The sequence below is a fragment of the Urocitellus parryii genome, chromosome 15 (assembly GCF_045843805.1).
Source record: "Urocitellus parryii isolate mUroPar1 chromosome 15, mUroPar1.hap1, whole genome shotgun sequence".
Lineage (NCBI taxonomy): Eukaryota > Metazoa > Chordata > Mammalia > Rodentia > Sciuridae > Urocitellus > Urocitellus parryii.
In genome coordinates, this window is record NC_135545.1 from 32,119,449 (window position 1) to 32,145,320 (window position 25,872).

The 25,872-nt window shown below is 50.1% G+C and overlaps 1 protein-coding gene across 2 annotated transcripts; it reads right to left on the minus strand.

The window, feature by feature from the left end:
* Positions 1-991: 991 nt before the first annotated feature.
* On the minus strand, positions 992-25,504 carry LOC113185244 (liver carboxylesterase 1). 2 transcript variants are annotated; one of them, XM_077793006.1, is made up of 13 exons: positions 25,358-25,504; positions 20,951-21,155; positions 18,533-18,677; positions 16,108-16,241; positions 13,811-13,964; positions 12,133-12,237; positions 11,329-11,433; positions 6,913-7,053; positions 5,539-5,622; positions 5,163-5,310; positions 2,462-2,593; positions 1,516-1,588; positions 992-1,261 (listed from the first exon to the last, which is right to left on the minus strand). In XM_077793006.1, exons 1-13 carry the CDS (start codon positions 25,407-25,409, stop codon positions 1,078-1,080), a joined length of 1,662 nt encoding a protein of 553 aa, XP_077649132.1. In that variant the 5' UTR covers positions 25,410-25,504; the 3' UTR covers positions 992-1,077. The 2 variants fall into 2 exon arrangements, with proteins under 2 accessions (XP_077649132.1, XP_077649131.1); XM_077793005.1 differs by having other exon boundaries at positions 20,951-21,158.
* Positions 25,505-25,872: the final 368 nt, after the last annotated feature.

The following is a 25,872-nucleotide window of genomic DNA, read 5'->3' on the forward strand; positions in this document are numbered from 1 at the left end:
CCATTTAATCTCCAGGATTGGATTATTACACAGATCTCTTCAGAAATGTTCAGTGTTTGTAGACAGTAACCATCTTTCAACAATAATGTTATAATCTATATCTTCAAATAATATAATAGTTCCATGAGGTTTTAAATACCTTGCAATGTCAGGTCTTAAATTGTTAGGTCCCATCTTTTATGGGATGGCTGTGCTGTTTGCTGGCCCTGGCCACCTGCCCTCTCTCTGCACTTCTGTCTGACCTTAGTAATAGATATCTGGGGCTTGGGACCTTATGCCTGCTGGCCCAGTGCCCTGTGGCTCTTGCGTCTTGTTCTAGCCTCGGTCTAAGGGGGACCCTGTGTTCCTCAGTCTTGGAGATACGATCTCCATGATGCTGCCCCTCTCCAGCACAAAAAGTCGCTAAGGATCTTTTCCTTGGTCTCAGTAGGTGCTCACCGGGACCCTGAGGGAGATCAGGTTTACTGCTTTTTCCCAGTGGCTATAGGATTTTGTTCCTTTGTGGGAAAGGGTCTAAGTAGGGCTCTGTCCCTGCAGCCCATGGAGACAGGCTTTATCCAGCCTTTCCACCTGCCTCCAATATCTCCCGTGAGCACCCAAGAGACATCCAGGGATCAGAGTTTACATGGGTGTGAGCTGCCCCTGGGGCTGTGGTTCCCAGTGAGTTTATCCTTGCATCCTGGCCCACACGTGGCTTGCAGCACTGTACTGAATGCTCTCCGCACACCCATGACGACACCTTCCACCAGCATGTGAGCCGCGGTCAGGGGGCACCTCTCCTCGGGCAGATTTCAGGCTTTCGTTCATCAGATCTCTCTGCAGGGGCAGCTTCCTGGAACCACCTCTCTTCATCCTTCTCTCCCTGGGAGGATGGACTCACCTCCAGCCCAAGACGCAGACGCTGATGTAGTCTCCAGAAAATCATTTATTCTCCAAGTTGAGGCCACAAGTACAAACCTTGCCCACCCAGGCCCTGCCACCCCACCCCACAGTCCCCAGCCTCCACGTTAGGACTCCTCTGTGGCCTGCGCACCCCTGTCCTCTGTTCCAGAGTCCCAGGGCTGGCTCAGCCTCCCGTCACAGCTCCCCATGTTCTCTCTGGGGACGTTGCCTTGGGGCCTCCCTGGCCCTGAGCTCTGTCCAGAAAGCCACTTCCTTGTCTTTCAGCCGCGTGGCTGCCTGGGTGGTGGCGCCAATCTGCAGGTACCCTTCCTCCTGGTCGTACTCTGGCCAGAGGGGCAGCCCGGCTCCATTGGGGTTCCTGGGAACAGAATCAAACAGAAACTCCCCAGATCCACTCGTGAGCCCCACGTGTCTTGAGACTGCCAGGATTCCCTGGTTTCTCTCTTCCACAAGGCCCAGCCCTCCCTGTCCTGGGGTATCCTGAATGTTCTCAGAGGACTATAGTCACAGGTAGGGGGTTTGTCACTCACACTTTGACCCCTTCACAAGGGGTAGGCCCCACCATGTGCCACCGACCCACCCACCCTGCTCCCTCTTTGCCACCAGCCTCACCCATGGCGAGCAAAGTTGGCCCAGAATCTCATCACCATCCTGCTGAGCTTGGTCTCCTCTTCTGAGGCGCCCCCTGTTGGGGCAGAAGGAAAAAACACTTTGCTGCTCAAAGTGGGCTGTGGGCCAGCAGCAGCACCAGCAGCTGGGAGCTTGTGGACAGCAGACTCTTGGCCTGACTCCACACCTACTGGTCTAGGTCTGCCTATTACGAAGACCCTGTCCCTTGGTGTGCACTTTCAGCTTGAGAACGGCTGGTCTAGGATGGCACTGGGCATGCTGTCCATCCATAAGCCATCTGCCCTGGCCCTCCCCACTCAGGGTCCTAAGGCCACACACAGGGTTCCCTCTACTAGGTGGGACTGCTGACTCTTAATCTCCTACATGCATCCACATTTTCAGAGTCTGAAAAATATCAGACAAGCCAGGATCCTCAGGTGTCACCCAAGTGGGAGTCGTCGGGCATGTCACAAACAGCCGTGAGGTGAGTCATATAAGTCATCTGCAACTGCTGAGTTAAGATATCAAAGCTACTGTGAATGCTTTTCTTGAAGTATCATTAAAAATTCCAGATAAAATATATGGATTATAATTATATAGACAGATACACATGACATTCAGGTCAAGGTTAGCACCTAATCTAACTTTCCCCTCATTGTTGTGTTCTGTTGTTAGTAGAAGATCCCTCAGTGGCAAGCAGTGGCCCCTACGCAGGGCTCTGCAGGTGACCCTCCAGCTCTCAGGTCAGGACTCTGAGACTCTGTGCCTGGAGGACCATCAGGAGTACACATCCCCCTTCTTGCAGGTGAGAGCAGAGGCCCGCCCAGCGCTGCTTAGCCCTGTCACAGTGAGTCAGGAAGTTCACAGAGAACAGGGGACACTTGCTCAAGGCCAGGAAAGCAAGACTGGAACCCAGGCCCCCTAACGAACAGCCAGCAAAGGCCGTTACCTTTTAAAAATGGGGCTCCAAATACCGAGAAGAGCTCATCCCCGTGGTCTCCTGTCACCATGCTGGGTCTCACGTCGGATAAGCAGCTCGGGCTGTACTCAAACTCATACATGTAGGTGGGGGCTCCGGCATCTGAGAAGACACGGATGTGCGCACAGGTCACCTCACCAGACACGCAGCTGGATGGTCTCAAGGTCTCTGGCTGTGCAGGAAACCCCTGGGTGTCAGCCGGGACAGGAACAGAGCTCCTGGAGAGCCCAGGGACTAGCTTAGGGCTGCAGAGCTGCTTAAAGTGGAATTGGGATTTGAGCCAGATATTTATTGAAGCACAGAATGAAGGAATTAAATGAATCAAATAAATACTGAGTCATGTTTCATTGAGATCACACTAGAGCTCCTTCCCTTCAACAATCTCTACAACCTGCCTCCTATTCCTCTGATTTTGAGCATTTCTGAGGTTCTCACCCATTCAGAGAAGGTAGCAGCAAATCCAAGCTGCTTGTCTGCAAATGAGGAGGTTTAAAGACAAGTATGTCCACAGAGGGAGCCATCTGCCTCTCGTGATTCAAGAAAACACAGATCTCTTGGATTCATACCTTGCATGTCCTGCTTCCTGCTTGGTCAGGGGACTGTGAGGTCGTTAGGGTGATACAGTGATGCCCACCACAGAAGGGGCACAGGAGGTGAGCGTGCCTGTCCTCACCTCTCTTTCCACGCTTCCTGCCAGGCTCTCTATGCACCAAACCCTACTGTCCAAGCCCATAGAAGAGGCCACCTTTTCTGTCGATAGCTCATCCAACCCACCAAGCCCTGCCCTTTCAGGACTAACTCAGGGACCCCCATACCAGAGACCTCACCATTTTTCATCAGTCACAATGTTCACATAGGGAGACTCTAGAAGGGGAAGGGTCAGACACCAAATCAGGCTGGTGGAGAAACTTCCCCTTGGGTAGAGTAGGAAAGTTGAAAAATGCAGAATAAGGAAGAAAAAAACCAAAACAAAACAGCACTCAGAGAAAGCTTCTTCAATATTTTAGCAAATATGATTTTTGGGTCTATAAATTGGCATAATATCCTATGCTACTTTGGGATGTATGATAATCATCGCTTCCCACCATCAGACATTTACCCACAAAGCATTTGACAATATATGGCATCACCACAGGAGAACAAGGAGAATACACTGAATCGTCCCTCTCAGCCTGTGCAGACTGCTCCTTGGCTCATTGAGAAGTGCCCCTTGGGAGAGTGTGACTGAGTCCTTCTGTGACTCGAATCCCTCATTAACATCTGCTTCCCAGTCAGGCAGAACTCACGGTCCGAGGGTTTAACCTTGCCTCTGCCATCCAACCCGTTTAGACAGGAGCTCAGAACCCACTCAGAGAGGAAGGAACTCTTGTGAACCAGAGAACTTAGTTTAAGCAGCAAGCAGCCAAAGTAACTTTGTATCACTCCCTACCCCATAAAGGTACGTAAATACAGTTTGTTCATGTAACCGTTGTAAGTTGAGTGAGTGTTGTAGCTCTCAGAATACCTTATTTTTCTCTACTCACTGTGCCTTTTCTCCTTACCTGTAGTTATTAGCAGGTAACTACAACAACAATAGCTAAAACAGGAGAATAGCTCAGCTGGTTTTCGACATGCTTAGAGAGCCCTGAATTTTAAAACTCTTTTAGCACGTTATGGAGAGAGGTCTGGGCCAAATAATGATTTCCCAGCTTGAGGCTAGATTAATGAGGACTGGTAACAAAGCCTGAGAGGCTTTCTAAAGGTACCTGGAATACGAAACACCTCCCGCCCAGGTGAGTTCACCTGTCTGTGAGCGTAAGAAAGCCCTCCAACCACCCCGCCTTGGGTCCTTGCTGGAAAGTCCTGTAAAGACCTCAGTCAGTCCCCAGCTGGCCCACACCCGCACACAGCAAGAAAGACAAACCTGCATGGACTCGGAAACTGGCCCCTGCCTGGTCCGTGTGCCTCCTGCTGCCCTGTCCTTGTCCCCTCCTGCTCCTATACTGAATCCTACCCTTACCCACCTGCACTAGTTAACAACTTTAGAGCAAGCTTTGACCTTGGAAAACTTCCCCAGACCCATCTCCCAATACTTGCCTTCTGGTCCCAGGACCCAGGGAAGGGGCCGTGGAGCAGAGGCTGTCTGTGCCTCACTCATGTCCCCTGGGTCTGGGCAGGCCACCTGGACAGCCTCCTCCACCCTCTAGAGCTCTTTGCTCAAGCTTTTGTCTGGTCACTAAAATCTACTTTGCCCACGTTTGTAGCAGGTCAAAATGCTGCAGAATAAACCATCCCAGGGAACAGCCTTCAACCAGGCACAAAAGGCTGGAGAAGTAACCAGCTCCCGCCGCTCTGAGGGGCAGCCCTGGGGTGTGGCTGCTGTTTGCTGCCCAGAGTTCCCCAGCCATCCACAGGGGACGTGTGCTGGGCAGCGCATAAAGATGGGCTCCCGTTTCTTCCTGTGTCACGTCCTCATCTCCATACCAATTAAATACCTGCGTTTGGACGCTTTTCTTAGTCAGCTACTGGCAGAGACAGATAGGACAGGGCCCCTCCCCAGGCTACATGGAATCAGACATGGAGCCCTGGCCCTTGGCGGTTTCCACATCTGTCTGTGCTGAGAGAAGGGCCCGTCGGACACCTCAGCAGGGGGGTGTGAGGTCCTCTCCCAGATGCAGCCTCTGGGACTCACCTCTGTGGTCACGGGCCACCATCACAGATGGGACACCAAAAAGCACATCTCCCATCAAGTCCAGGAACAGCTCTTTCTTTCTGACAGGGTCGTCTGTCCCTCCTAAATACTTCTCAGTGGCCACTGGAGTCAGTTCCTCAGAGAGGTTCTGAAGTCATGAAGAAAGAGACGCCCACCTGAGAGCCACGCAGAGGCTCCCTGGCTGTGACGCTCCTGGGCCCCGTGTGCAAATCCCGCCTGGGGTGGCGGGGAGGGAAAGGGGGGGAAATGGGGCTGGAACCGGGGTCTCAGGGGTTTTTCCTGCTATCGAGTTGGTGGGTGACTTGGGGGAGCCTCAGCCCTTCTTTGTTTCTCAGCTAATTCCCGAGGCTCTTACGACAAGTGGGTAGGACTTCCACAGGAGCGACGTGGCCGTCTGCTGGTCCAGCTGGCCTTCAGAGAGCGGGTAGCCCCACAATACCTGTTAGAGAGAGAGCAGGATCGCACACCCGAAAACCACCAGCAACCAGCAGGAAGAACCAAATGAGCCGGCCGAGACACAAGGGCAGATAGAAGGTCCTTTTGGGGTCCCTATGTTCATGGGCCGTTCATGAGTTTGAAAAAAAAAATCAATGAGACAAAAGGAGTTGTATACAGAAACTCAGGGAATAGAAAGAGGAAGCCTTAAATATCTATATTTGTCATGCCCAGAGACACCGTGGCCATCTAGGAGGGGGGGAAATTGAGGCCAGGGTAGGGGTGAAGTGAACGGCTCAGGGAGCGAGGGTACATCCCCCACATACTTATATCCAAGGAAGCCAAACTCCACCGTGATGGTTTGTCCATTTGGAAGAACCTCTGAAATCCTTCTGACGTGAGCACTGCAGACCTCTCAGCATGAAAAATAACCCCACCCAACCTCTGCACTCCTGGACCCAACTCCAGCAAGGCTTCCAGAGGTTTGGGGTCATGACCCCAGGACCCCCGTGATGTCTGCCTATGATACAAGTCTAAGTTCTGTGGAGGCCTTCCTTCAACGAACACCCCTGCTTCCTCCCATGAAGTCCGCTTCTCCCACAGCTGCTCATGGACCAAGAAGTCCCGTGGTCTAACCTCATGGATTCACCCCTCACACCACCATGCCTCCCGGGGCACACCCCATCCTTGAGACCTCTCCAGCTTTTGCTGTGGGTGATCGGAGTTCAGGTCATGCTTGATCTTTTCCCTGTTGCTGTTGTATTACTGAAGAAAACTTCTTGTTGCTTTAACTAGTGGTCAGCTTTGAGAGAAAAAAATATCTTCTTTCCTTTTTCCTTTATTTATTTTTTTCTTCTTCCCTTTTACAAGACAGGAGCAACTTTTCTGAATCTCTCCAATGAAGTGCCTGAGAACTCGTGTGGGGATCTGTGGGGCCCAAGGTGGAAGCCACTGTGTGTCGGACCTAATTCCTCTGAACTTTCCAGCTCCTTCCTCCCTCGGGAAACGCTCGGTTTTCCCACTTTCACAATTATTCTCCAGGTAGGCCCTCCCTGCCGGGACATTTCAGGATTCTTTATAGAAAAATAATGAATGGGTGTTTGGGGAAAGGGGTTCCCAGGGTCACTCTACTCAGGAGAGAGCTTGGTCATCCTGGAGAAGGTTCCCAAGAAAATGTCAGCTGGTCCCAGTGGGACCCAGAGGAGCTGGAGATGGAGAAATGGGAGCTCAGAGGGAGGGAAGCGGGTGAGCCTGTGTGTGGGTGCCTGTGTCTCAGAGGCCTGCACGCCCTCACCATCGGAATGATCCAGCCAAACTCTTGCTTGTTGATTCCCACCATGTAGGGGACAGTGTTGAAATTCTTTTCAGCCAAAATCTCTTCGGGTGTCTTGGGCAGCAACACTCCGTCAACCACAGTGAGCAGGGAAGGTTGGTCCTAGGGAAGACAGTGGCACACGGTGTCATCACCCGCCCCGGGGGACACCCAGGGCTCCCTCTCTGCCTGTTGGAGGGCTTGGCCAGCACACAGGCCCCTGTGGCTTGGACAGTGCTCCCAGAATCTCAGGGTCCTAACAAGGAGGTCTAATTCTAGGAACGAAGTTTGGGGAGGTAGCGGAGATACGATGATGGCGGCTGATCTTCAACTAAACGAAACTGTGTATCATGTGCATTATATATTTGAATTTGTAGCATACACTCTGTATATGCATGCATATTTATTTACCTGTGAAGCTGCAGCAAATGCTGAATGAGTGAAAACTGAGCCCTGCCTATGGGGGAATTGCAGAGTTAGGCCCTCTGAGCCTCTAATGGAATGTTTTCGTAATTCTTGTTTTCTGTGTGAGGTCCTGTCTAAAGGCAGGTTACGTAACAAGCATTTCTTATAAAGAACTTGTTATGTGTGCTGTTTATTCATCATGAAGTGCCAGCCGGGGAGGACCCATTATTGCCCCAACCCTGGGTAACAACACTGGAAATGTCTTTGGCTTCGGCCGCACAACAGTGCACTAGGGATTTCAGAACTTCATCATCTTACAAAGACACACGTTCAGCTATTTTTCCATCTTTCCACAGTTTTGCAGAGGGGACTCTGCCACACAGAGGCAGACCCCCCCTCTTCCTCTGAACTCACAGCCAAGACCAGCATAACTCAAGCCAGAAAGAAGCTCACGGAGACTTATGTCCTCCACAAGGAGAAGGCACATCTTTGTACTTAGGAATACCAGACAGCACTTCCTGACTGTATTCGAGAAGAGCTTTTGACAGGGAAACCATCAGCAGAGGGCAAGAAAGTGAAAAGGTGGCATCCAAGCCACCGCACAAAGGACCTTTGGTAGCATAAGAGATGGAGCAAGAAGAGCATTTGTTCATGGGACCTCAGAGGAGAATGTGGGCTTCATGAGACTCCGACTTGTGCATCTGGGGCACGTGACCATGAGTGTGTCACAAGCATTGATTTAAGGGTGACAAACACATGTTAGCTAGTAAATGGACTCATTAATACAGAATCTATGATTAGCAAGGGTCTACTGCATCTGTCCGTCTGTCTATCTATGTGTCCAGCTGTCACCTGGTTTAAGCTTGCGCTCATATAGAGAAATCACTAGCCTTGAGGATATACTGCGCTCATCCCTGGAGGGGCCTAAGCTGAGCCTGGATTCCATATTTGAGAGGGAAAAATATCAAACCCAGGGCCAAGTCCTGCTCCGAAAGGCTGACAGCACAGAGCAGAATCCAGAAGGCAGGAAGGTCCTGCAGTTCCAAGACCTGGGAAGCCAGCAAGAGGAGCAGCTCACGGGAGAGAAGACACTCGCAGGGACCTCGAGCAGGCGCTGGCCTCGGCCGTGGCCTTCAGAGTGAAGGCTGTGACAGGGGCAATGGTATGAGCCCAGGGCAGAGGGGAGCTGGGCTAGTCCCAGGAAGGTCCCAGAGCCCTGGGCTTGGAGGGATGCCTCCCGGCAAGGACAAGAGACGGTTGTGAGGTGGAGGTGCTTCCCGAACAACACTGGGCACATAGTGGGCCACCTGGACGCGTAAAGGAGCTGACTCAGTGGAGGCAAGGGAATCGGCCTTGTAAGCAAGGACAGGTTTTAAGCAGGAGATGTAAACAGGAAGGGGAAAGCTTGGCCCAGGGGACACAGACGAGCCGACTGGGAGCACTGGACTGGGAGTCAGGGGAGTGGGTTTCAGTCCTGCCTCTGGTCCACCTGGCTGTGTCACCCTGAAAGTGACCTCCCCTCTCTGGGCCTCAGCAAGACACACACAAGGAGGGACTGTGGCTCCACAAAGGAGAATTCTTCCATTCATCGTGAATTGGAGCTTAAAGACCTTAAGACTCAAAACCTGTAATCAAGAACCCGAAAGTCCTTACCTCTCCAGGATCTCCAAATACATCAAAACTCAAAAGAAGATAAAGATCAAGACAGGGATGTGGGCGATAAGCCTTCTTGGTTTAGAAACGGATCCTTTGACTGGTGCCCCGTAGCTATCAGGCTCTCCCACCGGGTGCCTCCTTGGCTGGACCCAGAGGAACAGGGCTCCACTGGGCAGGGGCAGAGGGTAGAGTTGTAGGACGGGGGAGGGGCCGGCAGCGGCCTGGGCAGGAGAGACCTGGGCCCCAGAGTCAGGGCCCTGGAGCTCTGGGGCGGACCCTGCTGTCAGTGGTGGCCTCCTCTCCCACTTAGTCCCTCTGGTAACCACCCCCACATTTCCTCTGGGGAAAGGGGCACCATGGTGCCTGGGTGATGGGCTATGGCAACTCCCAGGAGATGGAGCAGGAGGTGGGATGGACAAGGAGAGAAAGCACTTCCTCCTCTCTCCCCCCCTTCCCTGCTCTACCTCATGGGTACAGGAAACCATGTGTGACCTAGAATGTTCCATGTCCCTGCATACAGCTACTATTGCAAGGATGGGTGAAAGCCAGTGTCAGTGCAACAGAACAGACCCCAAGCCTATCACTGCATAGCTAATGCCACCCACCTCTGGCAAATGATCGGAACAGATGGCCTGTGAGCAGAGAGCATGCAAGTCTAGACTGTGGTTGTCTTTGTTCTCCCCAGGGGACAACTCTTCAGGAAGAAGCCACTAGAGTGGAAGCTGAGGGGTAGACCCAGGTTGATTCGATAACCTCTTCAGGGTCCCTGGCCCCAGCCACGCCCTACGCCATCTGCCCATGAACTTTTCACTTACCTGGGGATTCTGTGACAATACAGTGTTTTTACTGTTCAAAGAACCTTGAAATGAATTTTCACATCTCCCATTAGAAAAACACCCAAACTCACCAAAACACATTCCACCCCCACACTTTGCTTTGCCACATGTTCACCAAGGTTACAATGACCGATGGGTACACGTCGGGTCGCAGGTCTGAGTTTACGTAGGAAAGGACCCCTAGAATTCCCTCCATCACGAAGTGTGTGTGTGTGTGTGTGTGTGTGTGTGTGTGTGTGTGTGTGAGTGACTGTGCACATGTGTATGCACCAAGGACAGTCCATAATCGTGGGAATACTGCCATAAAAACTCAGAAAATCTCAATGGGAAGTCCTGGAATCTTAGGTTCTTTGGTCATATAAACGGGGTCCTCTTGTGCCACACAGAGAATGACTGGGTATTTGTCTCTTTCTGGGTGTTGTAAGACAGCGGTGTCTTTATTCTTGGAACACCTTGATCACCTTATTTGATCATGATGGACCAGGACCCAAGCCCCAAGGCCACACTGGACTCAACCCACAGAATCATAAGCAGAACACAGTGCGGGTGGCCTGCCCCTGGGCTCCCAATGGCTTCTGGTGTTCAAGGTCTAGAGAGAGAGCAGCAGTCACCTGAGCCCACATTAAACTTTCCTCACTTCCCCGTAGGTCCCGGACGCAGGCTGCTTTTGTTGTTTTTCTGGCTAAACTTCCCTATGATGAGAGACTGCCATGACCATCCATCAACTATCTAATGTCACCCTCCCTGAAAAGCACCCTGATGACTATAATGAATGTGTCCCTTCTCTGTTCCCCTACCACAATTAACTCACCATACAGGTATGTGGCTGTTTCTCCTTGGAGAGCCCTTCGTGAGAAGATACTTTGTTCAATTTATGTCTGATTTTCTGCCATGACACCACCGTTCCATATTCTTAGAATGGATAGACACATGGATGGATAGATGGGTGGATGGATGGATGGATGGACAGATGGGTGGAGTTGGCCATTACTAGTTACTATGGATAAAACTGCATGAGTATGTGAATAAAAAGATGATTACTAATAGTAATGAATGGATCATTGATTCTGGAGGACTGGGTGACAAAGCATAGATATATGATGGGTGAATGACTCACGAATGATGGACAGATTGAAAATAGATGAATGAAAATTAGAGGTGGATTGACAGCTAGACTGATAAAAGGATGTGAATGAATTGGATGGATGAATAGATGGAAGATGAATGAGAAGGTACGTAAATGCCTATCTTAAAATTTTAATTGAGTCACAGTCTCAGAAAAATCTAGAGAACGTGGCTATTAACATCATAACTTAGAGATCTTCTAAAACAACCAAGATAAAATTGTGACACTTTCCTGAAAACTTTGCATTTAATATCCCAGCCCCCAAATCATTCAGGATGGCAGTTACATGGGATAGACAGTTTGACTCAGGAGGGCCGAATCCATGAAACCCGGGATCAAGCGTATAGGATGGGGCTATTGAAATGAGGCACCTACCATTTTTACTGTCATCTCCAAGAGCTCCTCCTCGGTCTTCTGGCGCATGCAGTGAACCATGACTGCCGACGTGGTGGTTTTACACCCAGCAGCAATAGCAATTTGCTACACAGATCACAGGCAATTAGCATAGTTTAAGAGAAATGTCCCTTCTCTCTATTAATATGGGAAGAAGTGTTATATCTCGTGGCCAACTTCTGAAGGCAGTAGGGGGGCAGCAGAAGACACGCTAGACCACCAGGTGCGGGTTCTGGGTTGCACAGGGTGTGTGGCCTCTCTTGCTAGCTGGAATTGTGGCATGAACTAGCTTGTCTCCATTAAAATGGTGCAGGGTTCCTCCCCAGCATCATAAATAAGTAATAAGTAATCAGGGCACGGTGTCCTCAAAGTTGAATTCAAGAGAGGCTCTTTGGAGTCAGGGTTAAGAGCTTCCAAATCCTTCTCCTCCCCTCACTCGTTATTTGGCCTCCAGCAAGCCACTCGTGTGCCTTGGTTGCCCCACGTGATCAGGATAATGATTACACTCTTCTTAGAGGAAGAATCAGTGAGGTACTGAGAGGTGCACCATGTCTCCCCCACACTAGAACCTGTGCAGAGGGAAGGAGAACTGGATATGATCATGTGCACCGCACACTTCAGAAAGCATGGAACATGGGTTAAGTGGGAGCCCTACGGAGACCTTTCTGCCCAGCCCTCCTCCTCCAGTGATCCTGGAGCACCTCATCTGAGTCCCACAAGAAGAAAGTGCCCCAAAGACTTCAGAGCAGAGGAAATACTGCGGGAGTTGTTCAGGGCAAGACCTACCTTAGCCACGGGCTTGACGTTCTTCTTGACCAAAGCAGCAGTGAGGACGACTCCACTCTCTGAGATGGCCCTGTGGAAGAGGTTCTTGGCCAGGGGAGACAGCACCTGCAGGGACGTGGGGAGGGGGAGAGTCTATGCTCGTGGGGAGGGGTCAGCCCTCCTGCTTTCAGGTCCTCTCAACTTGCTCCTCTGCTCTGGCCATTCACGTGAAGAGTTTGGGGTCAGTGGACAGGAGACCTCCTTCCCTGTCCTGGCCTGTCCCGGCTACACAGTCTCCCCCATCGAAGTCACAAATTATGTTTTGGAATATCCATTACTCAGAATCTATTCTAAGAAATGTGATAACAGAGGGCCACAAAAATTTCTAAAAAAGTTCATGTTGCTTGTAATAGTAAATCTTTGAAACAACTTAGGTTCTGATATGAGATTCCATGGATATTTTTTCATTTTTACCATGGAATACTGGACAATTATTAAAGATAATGTTATGTAAGGAGGTTTAACATTTAATAAAACTCTAATGTTATACCACCATCTAACAGAAAGATGGTTTTTTTTTTTGTAAAAATTTACCCAACACATACATAGATGACAGAGAAGGGGGTGGCGTGGAGTGAATGGTTAATAGATAGATAAAATTGTGGAAAAAAGACTAGAGAAGTTCATGTCCACTATTCGCAGTCACTGCCTCTGGGTTGGGGCACTATAAAGACTTCTTCTTCTTTGGACTTTTGTATATTTTTCCATTTATTCTTTTTTTAGAATATTTTTTTAGCTGTAGTTGGACACACTATCTTTACTTATTTTATGTGGTGCTGACGATCGAACCCAGTGCCTCACACGTGCGAGGTGAGTGCTCCACCACTGAGCTACAGCCCCAGCCCCTTCCTTTTATTCTTTACTTTAAAAGTATGAGCATTTTCCTCTGAGTAGTCAACTACGAAACCGACACATGCTTCAAGAATACAGTGATTAGGCTGACCCTCTGCTCAACTCTGAGGTCATCGTCGGGATTGTTAGGGTCCCCAGCACCTTCTAGAACTTCCCTCAGCATCTCCCAGCCCCGTTCCTCACCCCAGTAAGACATCTCATGTCCCAGGATGTGTCTGTGATTCATGTCCCATGTGCCATCTGTCCCCCATTCCACTTTCCCTCCCTGCTCTCCATCCACCTCCCCAGCCCAACTTGTCCCGTGGTCCCAGGGAAAGCGTCCCCCTCTCTAGGCACGATCACCTCAGGGAGGCCCCTGCTTGTCCTTGATGATCACGTTCCCTCAAAGCAGTGGTCTGCCTTGGAGCCAAACAATAACCTCTTATCCAAATCACGTCCTTGCCTGTTCTCATTGTCACTTGTACTCTCCCATCCTGACCAAGAAAGCGGGGTGACTTTAAAGTTAAATGATAAGGTAGGAAAAAGGGAATATAATAGGAGTAGGAAGAAAGTCATTGTTACAGGCAACTGGAGAAGCTATGACCCCAGGACATGAAGTTGAGCCCTGGAGGCCACGGAGAGTTTATGCCTTGACTCTTCACCATCTAATACTGCTCAGTGAGCAGAGTCATCCCTGGATCCCGGTCTCCCAGGTAAATGTGCCTGTGGCTGAAGTGGCTGGTCTCCAAGAGGTTCCATCATCAGCCTCCTCAAGCCTGGGGGTGGGGCAGGTGCCAAGAGCACTTACAAGAACAGAGACACTTTGTCCTCCTGCTGACTCTCCAAAGATGGTCACAGAGCCCGGGTCCCCTCCAAAGTTGGCAATGTTGTCCTGGACCCAGCGCAGAGCAGCCACCTGGTCCAGGTGACCCCAGTTCCCCAGGCAGTGCTCATCCCCGGTGCTGGAAGAGAACAGAGTGGGGTGGAGACAAAGATGTCACAGTAGGGTTCTCAGGTCCAGCGATGGGCTGGGGGCCCTCACTGAACCTTCCGGAATAAAGTCAGACTCTGCATCCTTGACACAGGAACCTCTCCTGCCACTCATTCCTGCAGCACTGTTCCATGGGGTCTGCGTTCATTCTTCCAGAAAGGATTCCTCAGCAGCTACTGTGTGTCCAACACTGGTCTAGAGCTAGAGCATATCTAGGAATAAAATAGGCAAAATCTGACTGCACTCAGATCACTCCACAGATCACAGGCAAAGAGATGGGAAGAGAATGTCAGTCAATGAAAGTGATTTGAGGAAGAATAAAAGTGGGTAAAAGAAGAGGCAGGAGGAGACCTTTGCCTCTGGAGCCCGCCATTCTTGCAATCCCTCTCTAAACTCCCCCTCCTATCTCTGAAGGTCTGGGTTACTCTGCTGCATTATCTGTCACTCTGTTGTCTTATGGGTGCTGGAAGATCCATCATTAGAATACTGAACACTCTGAAAGCCAGTAAGTATATTTTCAGTTACAAGTGACTCTCGTTCCCCCCCAAAATTCTGTAAGCAATTCATCAAAACACTGTGAACACTGAGTGGGTCTTTTACAAGGAGATATTCTCCTGGCTTGGGACACATAGTAAAATGAAAGAAGCCTACTAAAGAGTACTCCCACAACAGTGGGAGAAACGCCTTGCACCAGATAGGAAAATCTCAATATAAAAAGTACAGAAAACAAGGGAACACAACACCTTCAAATGGCGATCATGCCCCAACAACTGAATCCACAAATATCAAAGCGGCTGAAACCCTGGACAAAGAATCAAAAACGTTGACAGTTAAAATGAGCAACAAACTGAAAGAAGATCTAAGGAATGAACTAACTGAGAGATTACAGGAGGTGAAAGATCATTTCAGTGAAAAGATAAAGATTCTGAGAAAAAAAAAACAATCAGAAGTCTTGGAAATGAAAGACTCAATAAATCACATAAAAACAGACTATGCTTAGAATATTCAAGAAACGTGTGACGACACTCAAAGACCAACACAAGAATCCATGGGATGGAAGAGGGCTCTGAGATACAAGGTAAGGGTATGGATAATTTGTTGTTGTTGTTAACAGGGATTGAACCTAGAGGTGCTTAACCGCTGAGCAACATCCACAGCATTTTTTAAAAATATATTTTTATGTTTTATTTTGAGACAGGATCTCATTACGTTGCTTAGGGCCTCAATAAATTGCTGAAGCTGGCTTTGAACTTGCGATCCTCCTGCCTCAGCCTCCCAAACACTGGGATTACATGTGTGTGTGACCGTACCCAGCTGGATAAACTTTTCAGTGAAATACTATCAGAAAAATTTCCAAACTTTGGGAAAGGAATAGATATATAAATATAGGAAGCATTCAAAACCAGAAATAAACAAGATAAAGAACCTCTCCCTGTGACACACTATAATAAAAACACAGAGAACAAAGGATATTACATGCTTCCAGAGAAAAATGTCAGTTTACATTTAGAGGCAAGCCAAAAAAGAACAGACTCTAAAAGCCAGGAGAACTTAGAATAAGGTATTCTGAGTCCTGAAAGAAAATAACTACCAACCATGATTGCTGTATCAAGCAAAGCTACCCTTCAAGAGTCTTTGCTTTGGTGAGTGGTTTAAATGTAGTTTGTCTCCCAAGGGCTCATGTGCTGTGGTGTTGGTCCATGATGTGGCGATATTAAGAGAGGACAGAACCTGTAAGATGTCAGGTCTAGCAGAAGGCAATTAGGTCATTGGGGTTCAGCCCTTAAGGGATTAATGTAGAGCTCATGGAACGCTGGTTAGTTCTAGCAAAGGCCAAGGATGTTGAGCTCGCCCCAGCACTGACATCACCTCACACCTGGACCATTCAACCAGCTGGACATAAGCAAAGAGAAGATTGTACTTCAGCTAAAGGACACTTGCCAGAGGCCCAACTGATGGAGCCACCCCATCTGGGACTGAGCGAAATAGATTTCTTTATAATTTGATTTATGACTTTTTCTTTCTATTTATCCCGCCTTGGGCACTTGGTTATATCCATTGGAAACAGGCCAATGCAGGGGCTCATGTGCAGAGAGGAGAGTCCAGCGCCTTACCTGAAGAACCCCCAGATGCCCAGGCGGTACTGGATGGTCACCACTACCACGTTTTCGTGGGCAGCGAGGGCCAGTCCATCATAGGTGGATGCCCCGCCCACCACCAGACCCCCTCCGTGGATCCACACCATCACCTGGAGAAAACAGATGCAGCCACACTAATTGTAGACAGCAGGATAGAGGAGGATGTCTGGTTTCATCGCGGATATCTTGGCTGTGAGTCAAGGTGGCCATTAGCAGAAGTCCCCCCAGTGCTCAGTAGGGTTGAAAAGACAGCATCCCTTCCCCATTCTCCCAGCTGGGCGCCACTCAGGGCACCTGCCTTTCTCCCCAGATCCATGTGCCACATCCTCCTAGGGCCCTTAAATCGAGAACATCATCACGGGAGCAGCAAAGGCCAAGGACACTGTGTTCTTTCCAACATCCCTACGGTCCCCACTCCTGGAACATTCAACCAGCTGGACATAAGCCAGGGGCAGCTCTTGTACTTCAATGCTAACTCCCTGGGCAGGAACGACCGTCTCAGGAGTCACATGTGGCCCGTTGATGCCACTACCTAACAGCCTCTTGGCCTGCTCTGAATGTCCAGAGGCTACCTGCCCTCCTAAGCCTAGCTCATGACCCCCTCCTCCAGGAAGTCTTCAATCATTCAACTAACATCATCTGGAAGCCCGCTGCGTGCCAGGGACTAGGAGGACAATTGAGCGTGAGAGTGGATATCACAATTCAAAATTCACGTCTCTTATTTGGGAAAGCTCACATATAGGGAAGAAATGGGAGTGGATAAAATAATTTGTAATAATATTGCTAATAAAAACCAGGAACTCATAACAGAAACTATGTACTGAGAACTCTTTAAAGCATTAAAAGCAATGTAGTCATTTCACAGGAAAACAGAACATCCACGAACCCAAGGACTTGCAATTAATTTAATCAGTGGCAGAAGTAAGATTGGACCCAGGCTGTCTGGTAACAGGGCCCACGTGCAGAGCTGCCTGACTCCCTGCAGCCCACTGGACAGCACAGTGAGCCAGCCCTTAGGGCAGGAGGAAGGTCCTCCTGCAGCTCTGACCTGTGTTCCAGGAGGCTCGCTCTGCGCACTCAGCCAGCCTGAGATGAAGACCGACAGCCATCATTAGACACTCACACAGGATTCTTCCCACGAGAGGAAGCAGAGGCTGAGGGAGGTGGAGAACTTGCCCAAGACTCTCAGCCAGGCCAAGGCAGACCCAGGATCTAAACCCAGACCCTGGAGTTCTAGACCCTGTGTCCACAGCTGGGGGTCTCCTGCCTCCAGGCTCCCAGAGCCCTGTTCCTCCTGCACCTCTGATCCTGCCGTCCCCAGGGAGGGATTGAATCGGGGTCACCTGAGTGAAGGTGAGCTCAAGGACAGGTCAGCACAGACAGGCTGGAGAGGCCAGGACGTGTGTGCCGCCAGATGGCAAGACCTGGAGGGCAGGGGCTGCTGGGCAAGGCGCAGTGCCCCTGCTCCCCGTAAGCCCAGAGGTCAGCTGGGCAGATGGGTCACTGAGCACACCACAGCAGGAGGAGCAGATGAAGGAGGGAACTTCTGTCCTCACGTCATCATTCGTACAAAGCACAGGGCGGTGGGACTGGACCACCCTGCAGCCCAAGCTCACACCCCTTCCCAACCCCTGGGTGGCCTTCCAGGTGTTCCTGGTGGGGTGCTGACATGCCTCCCTCTGCCACCCCAGGTGTGGCCTCTTTTCCCCTCAGGTGCTCTTCTCCCTGGGCCTGGCAGCCCGCCCCACCTGGGCCCTTCCCTTTGATGGGGAAATGCTGTGGGCCTCAGCCTGCGCCCAGGGCCATCAGGCAGGGAGATGGCTCCAGGAACATCCCAGATATTTGGCTAAAGGCCAGGAAAGGGAGAGGCCATGGGGCTTCCAGAGGACCGTGGAAGGGGTCACAGGTGGCATGCTGAAGAAAAGCCACCCAGGTGCTCCACTTCCTAGTCTGTGCTCAGGGACGTTGGGTGACAGATGAGAAGACCTGAGCTCCCGTCCTGTCCCTTTCCCCATCTCGGTTTCTCTCCCTATAAAGGCAGCGCGAATTTTCTCTAATTTTTTTCAGCTCTTCTTTATTTGAAATTATGTCTTGGCTTCTCTGAGAATCAAAGCCTTAATTCAGTAACTAAGAGTAACCTTTTTTGTCCCTCTTTTATGGTGAAAGAACTTGAAAAATATTAAGATGTGCATTCCTGATGCACAGCAATCTCCCCCAGATGCATGAGGTCACCAGTGGAAACTGAGAGAAGAGAAACACATATTTCCTGTGGCAAAGGGACCCTGGGCCCGAGCCATCCTGGTCTTAGTGCCCCTGCTCCAGCGGCCTTCTGCCCCTTCCTCTGCACGGCTGGCTCCCTGACGCTGGAGCTCAAGGTTTGACAAGTGGGGCCCGCGCTCACCGGCAGGCTGCTTCTCCTGCTCAGGTCTGCGGGAGTGTAGATGTTCAGGTAAAGGCAGTCTTCAGAGAACTGCAGGGGAATGTTCTCCTTCCTGTTGGTGAAGAGCTCTGAGAGGACCTGTCCCGTCTCGACGTCTTGGGAGCACCTGGGAAAGGAGGGGAGAGCTTTGAGGGTCCACCTGATGGAAGCTCAGAGTGTCACCGGGGGCCAGACCTGGCACTGGGTGTGACAAGGCTCTCAATGGAGCTTTCATCGTGAGACACCAGCGTGGGGGGAGGCTCTCTGAGGGTCCTGCTGGGAGGCCCCGGACTGTAGAGTGACAAGGACTTGGAATGTCTTCCCTTCCTGGATATTGAGGGATGCCCTAGGCCAAAGAAGGGAGGCTGCCCATCCGCTGACAAGAGATGACAATTCCAGGCCCTGTTCTCTGCGGGGCTTTGTGTCGTGGGCTGCAGCATACCTGACACCTGGTAGGTATGTCTCGTCTGTGGGATACTTCCTCCCACCAGACCCTCAGTGACAGATGCTCAGCCCGCAGCAGGTGGGGTGTCATCAACATGAGACCACCCCAGAAGAACTGCATTCTGGCCCTGCCACTGATGTGACCTTGGGTGAATTCCTTCCTGCTCCGGGCTTTGATCTCGCTGGTCTCAGTGAGGGGAGTCTTTCCTAAGGGTCCTGCAGCCCTAAGATCTATCAGCTAGCTATCCCATTGGCTACCCTGGTCAGAGGTCTCCAAAACCCAATATAGAGTTGCTGAGTTCTCCCAGTTGCCAGACACTGATTTAAATTCTCCAGTACTGACTCCTTCAAGCCTGAGATTTTCCCCAGGGCATGAGTTCTATGACTATCTCCATTTTGCAGGTCAAAAAAAAACAAGGCACAAAGAGGGTAGAGACTTTTCAAAGGTCACATAACCAGGAACATCCATGCTAGAGAGTGCTCAGATTTCCAAGTATATTATGAACAATATTTCCCAATCTCAAAAGACCAGAAGACCCTGGTATGCAGAAGAAATCCTTGAGAATATCAGGTGGTGGGAGGACACAGATGTCCACTAACAGAAGTGGACCCAGCAAAGCTCACTTCCAAATTTCCATTCTGGGGAATTTTTCTTAGATCATTCATCTCCAGGAACCATGAATATGTGTAACGATCCAGCTATAGCCTGTTAACCATAGTCATTTATGATGCCGAGAATATAAAAACTATCTTAATGAACCCAAATAAGAGAGAAAGTCCATAAATTACTTTTTTATTGTACTAGGGATTGAACCCAGGGTACTTAATCACTGAGTTACATCCCCGGTATTTTTTTAAATTTTTATTTTGAGACAAGGTCTTGCTAATTCGCTGAGGCTGGCTTTGAATTTGCAGCCCTCCTGCCTCAGCCTCCCGAGCCATGCATGGCCATCAATTTCTTTTTAATAACTCATTTCATGTGACAATTAAGTCTCAGACTGGGATATGAAATGGAATAAAGATGACACCGGGATCAATGAGCAAGGTGCTCGCCCAAACTCTGTCTGCATGATCCATTCCCAAGGGAGCAGAGGGCAGCAGGTCAAAGTCTGGAAATGTGACTTCCAGTGTTCATGGCAGTTCCCCCTGGGCAGCAGAACTGCATGTGATTTTAGTTCTTCTCTTAGCTTTGCTTCTCAGCATTTCCTAACTTTTCTGCCTATCAGGAGGTAAAAGCAGTGAATGCCATTTCTTAAAGAAAGGAAAGAACGCAGCCATAAGTGGGATCCCGGACATCAGAAGTACCTTGCCGGGGAGATGGATCATGAAATGACATACGTCGGTGTGGGAAGTGCTCTGGGGGTGGCCAGGAGGCTGACTGGAAACTTGGGCTTCTGTGCCCAGGTCGCCAGGGGACTGGGCACCACCTTTGCTGTGCCCGGGACTAGGTATCTAGACACACCTGGGAGTTGAGATAAGGTGAAGTCAACCTTCCAGGGCGCCCCTCACTTCTCTATCACACTCCTGAACCACACCAAGGTGCACGTGAACACACACACACACAGAAGAAATAAGATACCTACTCCTTACCTCCATCACCGGCTCAACTAATTTTCCCTCAGGGCACCAATCGCATTCTAATAGATCACATAATCCATTGATCATCTTTCATGTTGTTCATGATGCCTCTCATCCCTGATGGAAGCCGCAGGAAGGCAGAGATCTTTGCTTTGTTCACTAATGGATTCTAGGAACCCACAACATGCCTGATACACAACAGGTGCCCAAGAACTGATGCTGAACAAAGGGCTCTAGACACCCCTGAGAGGCCAGAAGGACTCAGGGCTCTGAAGTGTTCTAGAAGATTCCAGAAGAAAGCAGAGCCAAGCCCAGGACGGCCTCTACCCCCTCCTGCAGCACCGAGGGACAACCCCCCTGGGACAGGCCACCACTTACATAGGAGGGTAGGAGGTGGCGTTCTTCACAGAGCTCCAGAGCTCTGCCGGCTGCGGTGGAGCAAACCTCAGGGGCCCAAGAGGGGGCTTGGCAAAGGGGACGCCCAGGAAGACGGCCACGGGCTGTGCAGATCCTTCCAGGCTGACATACTGCCCCAGGACTTTGCCATGCACCGTGTCCACCACGGGGGGCGAGGACGGGTGTCCTGCTGGACACAGGGAGCAATGAGGACATTAGAGGGTAAAGGCCAGACCTGGGTTCCAGGGGGGGTTGGCCACATTCTAGGCATGTGACATTGAATAAGTGACCTAAAATTTTAGGGTCTCAGAGTATTTTTATGTGAAATAGAGATGAGGAGAATGTCCAGCCTAATGAAAGGGCTGAAAAAGAGGCAGATTAGAATTGAGATATAAACACACTCAGCCAGAATTCAATGAAAACAGGAGAGCTTCTGGGAATGAGCAGGGCCTTGGGATAAACGGAGCCTTCTGGAAGCAGGTACCCACTAGGGTCCTGGTGCTGAGCTGATAAAGAGGACCAACAAGAGGGGCCCTGTTCCCAGGAGGGCTGACCTTGGGGGAGAAGGAGCCACAGACATATGTGACCTGATTCTGGGGAGAAAGAGGCCACGTCCTGGTGGGGGACCAGGGAGGGGCTGCAGGAGGTAGAAGAGGGAGCCAGGCCTTCTGATGGTGGCATCATATGGAGCTGGGACTTGCAGAAGGGAGGAGAGAATGAGAGAAGATAGGAGGAGGGGATAAAGCTGGAATAAGGTTCAGAGACAGCCAAACAACACCCTGGCTGAGAAAGGGTGGGTGGCCTAGGACCGCCGCCCCACGGAGGCCCTGAAGAGTAGAAGATAACTCTGCAATGAGCAGGTGCATGTCAGGGAGGGCCTTGGGTAGGTGAAGGGATTTTGTGTACTTGACATATTAACAGCAGGAACATTCTAGATTAAACAACACAATGAGCTAAAACATTCTCCGGTATCTCTAAGCAGGGGGCAACCCAGAGGGAGAGAGATTGGGTGTCAGGTTCCTGTCGGCTCCACTCCCTCCTTTATTGTGGAGGAGATCTGTGTTCCTCGTTTCCCTGCGGCTTCCTCACTTCACCTGGTTCCACCTGCTTTGGGACCAGAGTGAACTAACCTGATCTTCCTTCCTGAGGCAGGTAGATTTCAGACACCCCACCATGGCCACCCTGAAGTCCTGTCTTGTCTGTCCTCAATGACCTCAGTTTCTAGGAGCACCCATCATAGGACCTAGATACTATCCTCCTATCCCCCAGGATGCTCCTCTTTGGATACAGACAATATGTCAACATTCCCCCCAAAGCATGTGTCCAGAAAAGAATTAGGTATGTTCTAGCAGAAGAATAACAATGTCTCAGAAACCAGTTTACAAAATAATACCCATTTCTCATGGCACCAATCGCCAGTTCCATACTATGAACGTAGAGGTTGTGCTTTGCTCTTGTGGTTAGTTATTACAAACAACACCAGGATGAACATGGAAATATAGTTTCCAAATTACAATGTTTTGAATTATGATTGAAAAATCATTGAAACTGACCAGAGACCTCTACCCAGAAGACCCTTACCATAATGAAGCAACCCCCACCACCACCTATTTGTAACATGTAAGTTCCTCTTCTTGTCAGAAAGCTTTTCACACAGTACATGAGCAAAAACTTCTGCAAAGGGCATTGAGCTTGGTTGGTAGTTTCCTCTTTTTGTAAATGCCAGGTGTGCAAGAAAAAAAAAACTTGTAAAACCTCTGACTAGTCTAAAAAAATGAAACAGAGAGCACTTGTCATGTGAACCTTCAAATCCCTCCTCCCACTAGGTATTAAGTTCAAAGAATTTCCAGATTCTTCTTCCAGAGGAGAATATTTTAGGTGATAGCCCCTCTGGACCCTGCAGCCTATAAACCTGTTTCCTGAAAGTTTCTTGGGTGTCCAGCCTTATTTGTCCCACATGGTCATAAGACCCTGAGGTCACCAGGCATAGACTAAACTAAACTAAAATCATGAATATCAAGAGGAATAGCCCAAACCACTGGAAACTCGTGGATACGTAACCAGGTCCATGCTTCGTGTGATTAAGGGCAACCTCAAGCTGGCTTCCTTTGGCCTGTGGTTAATTATTATCAATGCCCCAAGCCTTCCTCCAGGCAAGCTCATGCATTGAGATACAGGCAGTACAGCTTTCTTTCTTCTTGGTGCATGCTCACATTTCTGCACTGAAGATAGATCCCTTTTTTAGAATTAGAAAAAATTTTATAAAGAAATATGGGGATGTATCTGAATATTGAAGGAGGACCTGGGAGCTGACCAGATTATGGGGCAGTGGAAGGGGAAGAAGACCAAACAGCAGGCGTGTAAACCTGGCTCTGTGTTAGGCAGGGTCCCTGAGGAGGTCAGGGAGATGTTCCTGGCAAGAGGCCACCGGCCCAGGGCACCTCCAGACCGGAAGGAAGTTGGTGAGGGGGCAGAGAATCGTCCTCCTGAGGGTGAGGGTGCACACCACGGGTGCATGTGGCCTCACCGAGAGGCCGGGGTGAGAGGAGAGCAGGAGCTGAGAAGGGAGCTCAGAGGCAGCTTCAGCTGAGATTGGGAGCACCCTCCAGGGTGGGGGGTGGGGGAGGGCAGAGCCTTGGGAGCCCAGGGAGGAGAGGGGGAGGGGCTGGGCGAGTGCTTCAAGGAGGTGAAAGAGGGCGAAGTCTGAGCAGAAATTGGAAATCTCTGGGTGTGTCCTGTAGTAGTTCAGTGATGACCTTCAACCCAGATAAAGTGGGTAGAAGCCAGATTGCCTAGGGTGGGAATATGGGCAGATGGGGTGGGAGGCATACAAGGTGACAATAATTAGCAGGCACCTCTTAGGTCATGTGGAATGTGCACATACTGGGCGCTTTCTGTGTACCTGATGTGCATTCCAGCTGCTTTACATTATTTCTCAAAAAAGCTTCAGCAGGTGAGTGTCCATATGCCCACTGAACAGATGGGCAAACAGGATTTGCAAGTGGCTTATATGAACTTCCTAAAGATGGAAATAGGATGATATCACTAGAGGCCACCAGCAGTAATCAAATGGTTCTTCTGAACTTTGGATCCTTTGTTAATCTGCCTTACACTTGGTTCCAGGCCTCCGATGGGGTAACCCAGGGCCAGCCAGAGTGAAGCTGAAATCCCAGGTATGGGGGGCTGTTTGACTACTGCTGTCCGGGCCACTGCCTCTGGAATTAAGACCCAGAGATAGACCAGTACATGACTCACCAGGTAAACTTCGGAGAGTACATTTCATTCTGAGTCTCAGTTTTTCTGTCCATAAAATGGCACACAGTTATATGCTGAGATCCTTCCCTATAACCCTGTAATGACCATTTTTATTTCCTGTATCTGAAGTGTTGACCTGTGAGGCCTCCACTATCCTGGAGGAACCACCTCCTGCAGGTGCAACCAATTCAGAACCCACGTCCACACCACCTCCTATATATGGTTCTCAGACTCCAGGCCAGTGTCACCTGCCCTAATGACCCAGAGCCAGGCACCAGACAACAGTGACAGCTCCTATAAACCAAAGTCCCATAAAGTAATCCCAACCAGGCAGCCCTACACCTGCTTGCTCTGCCTCACCTTCTTTCTGGTGGAGCCACAACCAAAGCCCTTCTCCCTCTGCATCCTGAATGGCCTAAGTGGGTCCTCTTGTGTCCCTCTCCCACTACAGTGGGGTGGTCAACTTCCTAGGACCTGTGTGTAACAAACTGTCTTTTCAATGACCAAGGGCTCCTTGTCTTATTTTACCATGCATCAAATATCACATTGATTCACTCTACTTAAAATTATCCCCTTTATTTATCAATCCCTTTTCTGTACCCCTTTAGATGGGGCACCATTCTAAGTGCTTTTAAAAAACCACTCCTTTTATCCCCTCTCCAGCCTGATGGGGTGGGGACTCTTTCATCCCCATCTCAGAGATGGGGTAACCCAGGCACAGCTAAGTACCTGGCCCAAGGATGCCCAGCTCAGAAGTGCTCAGTTGGTCTTCAGACCTGCACTTGGCTCTTGAGATGGTGCTTTTAATGTTGTGCTAGTCACCCTCCATGATCTGGCCAGAACTGGCCTTATAATAAGGGGGAAATTAAACCAAGCTTTAAACTCCTTTGTGTGAGGTATGAGGTTGTCTCAGTGCTCTCCTGAGCCTGGTGGCTGCAGGTGAGGTCTCAGTGTCTCTGTCCTCCCCATACTGGCTGGACTGGACAACTCCACGTGCAATGCCGAGTCCAGAGTGTGAGCAGCACCGCAGAAATGAACCTGCATGCCTCTTCCCTACTCACGTCTCCTCCCAACTCGGCCAGGAGAAGGGTTTCCGGATGTGCCCGCTGATGTTTGCCTTTCCCCAGGACTCACCCCAAGCAGTGCTCGCAGACAGAAAGGCCAAGACCACAGAATAGAGCCACATTCTGGAAGGACAGCAGCTCCAGGGCCAGTGAAGACTCTGTGTTGTTCAGCTGCAATGCCCTGCTCCTGTCCCGGGATGGGAGACCTGCCTGGATCCCGCCCACCCAGCCAAATTGCTTAATCCAAAATGGCAGGAGAACTCTCTCTTCTGAAGCCTTCATCAGGCTGTCTTTGGGAAGGCCACTCCTACCCAGAGTTGACCCACTTATCTAAATAGTCCCCACCCAACTCTCAGAGTGCAGATGACCACAGACTCAGCCAACGATTTCTTACATAAGGCTTTCTCTCTCGCAGGACTCTAAACTTTGCACAGTGACCTTTCCAAAGCAGGCACCAGCAAGCTGAGCCTTCAGGCAAGGCCAAGTTTTTTTTCTGGAGTCCTGACAACAAGCTGGGAAAATTTAAAGCCACTCACAGCCCTAGAGCTGCTGAATTGGATCCGAACCCATCTCTCAGCTTCCCTG

Bases quoted from the DNA above. Each gene is read 5' to 3' on its own strand.
- LOC113185244 (XM_077793005.1), bottom strand. From the start codon at position 25,409: ATGTGGCTCTATTCTGTGGTCTTGGCCTTTCTGTCTGCGAGCACTGCT. The intron at 16,242-18,532 runs GTGAGCGCGGGC...TGTTTTCTCCAG, and splicing joins GCAGGAGAAGCAGCCTGCCG to GTGATGGTGTGGATCCACGG. The intron at 1,589-2,461 runs GTAACGGCCTTT...CTGCCCCAACAG, and splicing joins TGGAGCCCCATTTTTAAAAG to GGGGCGCCTCAGAAGAGGAG.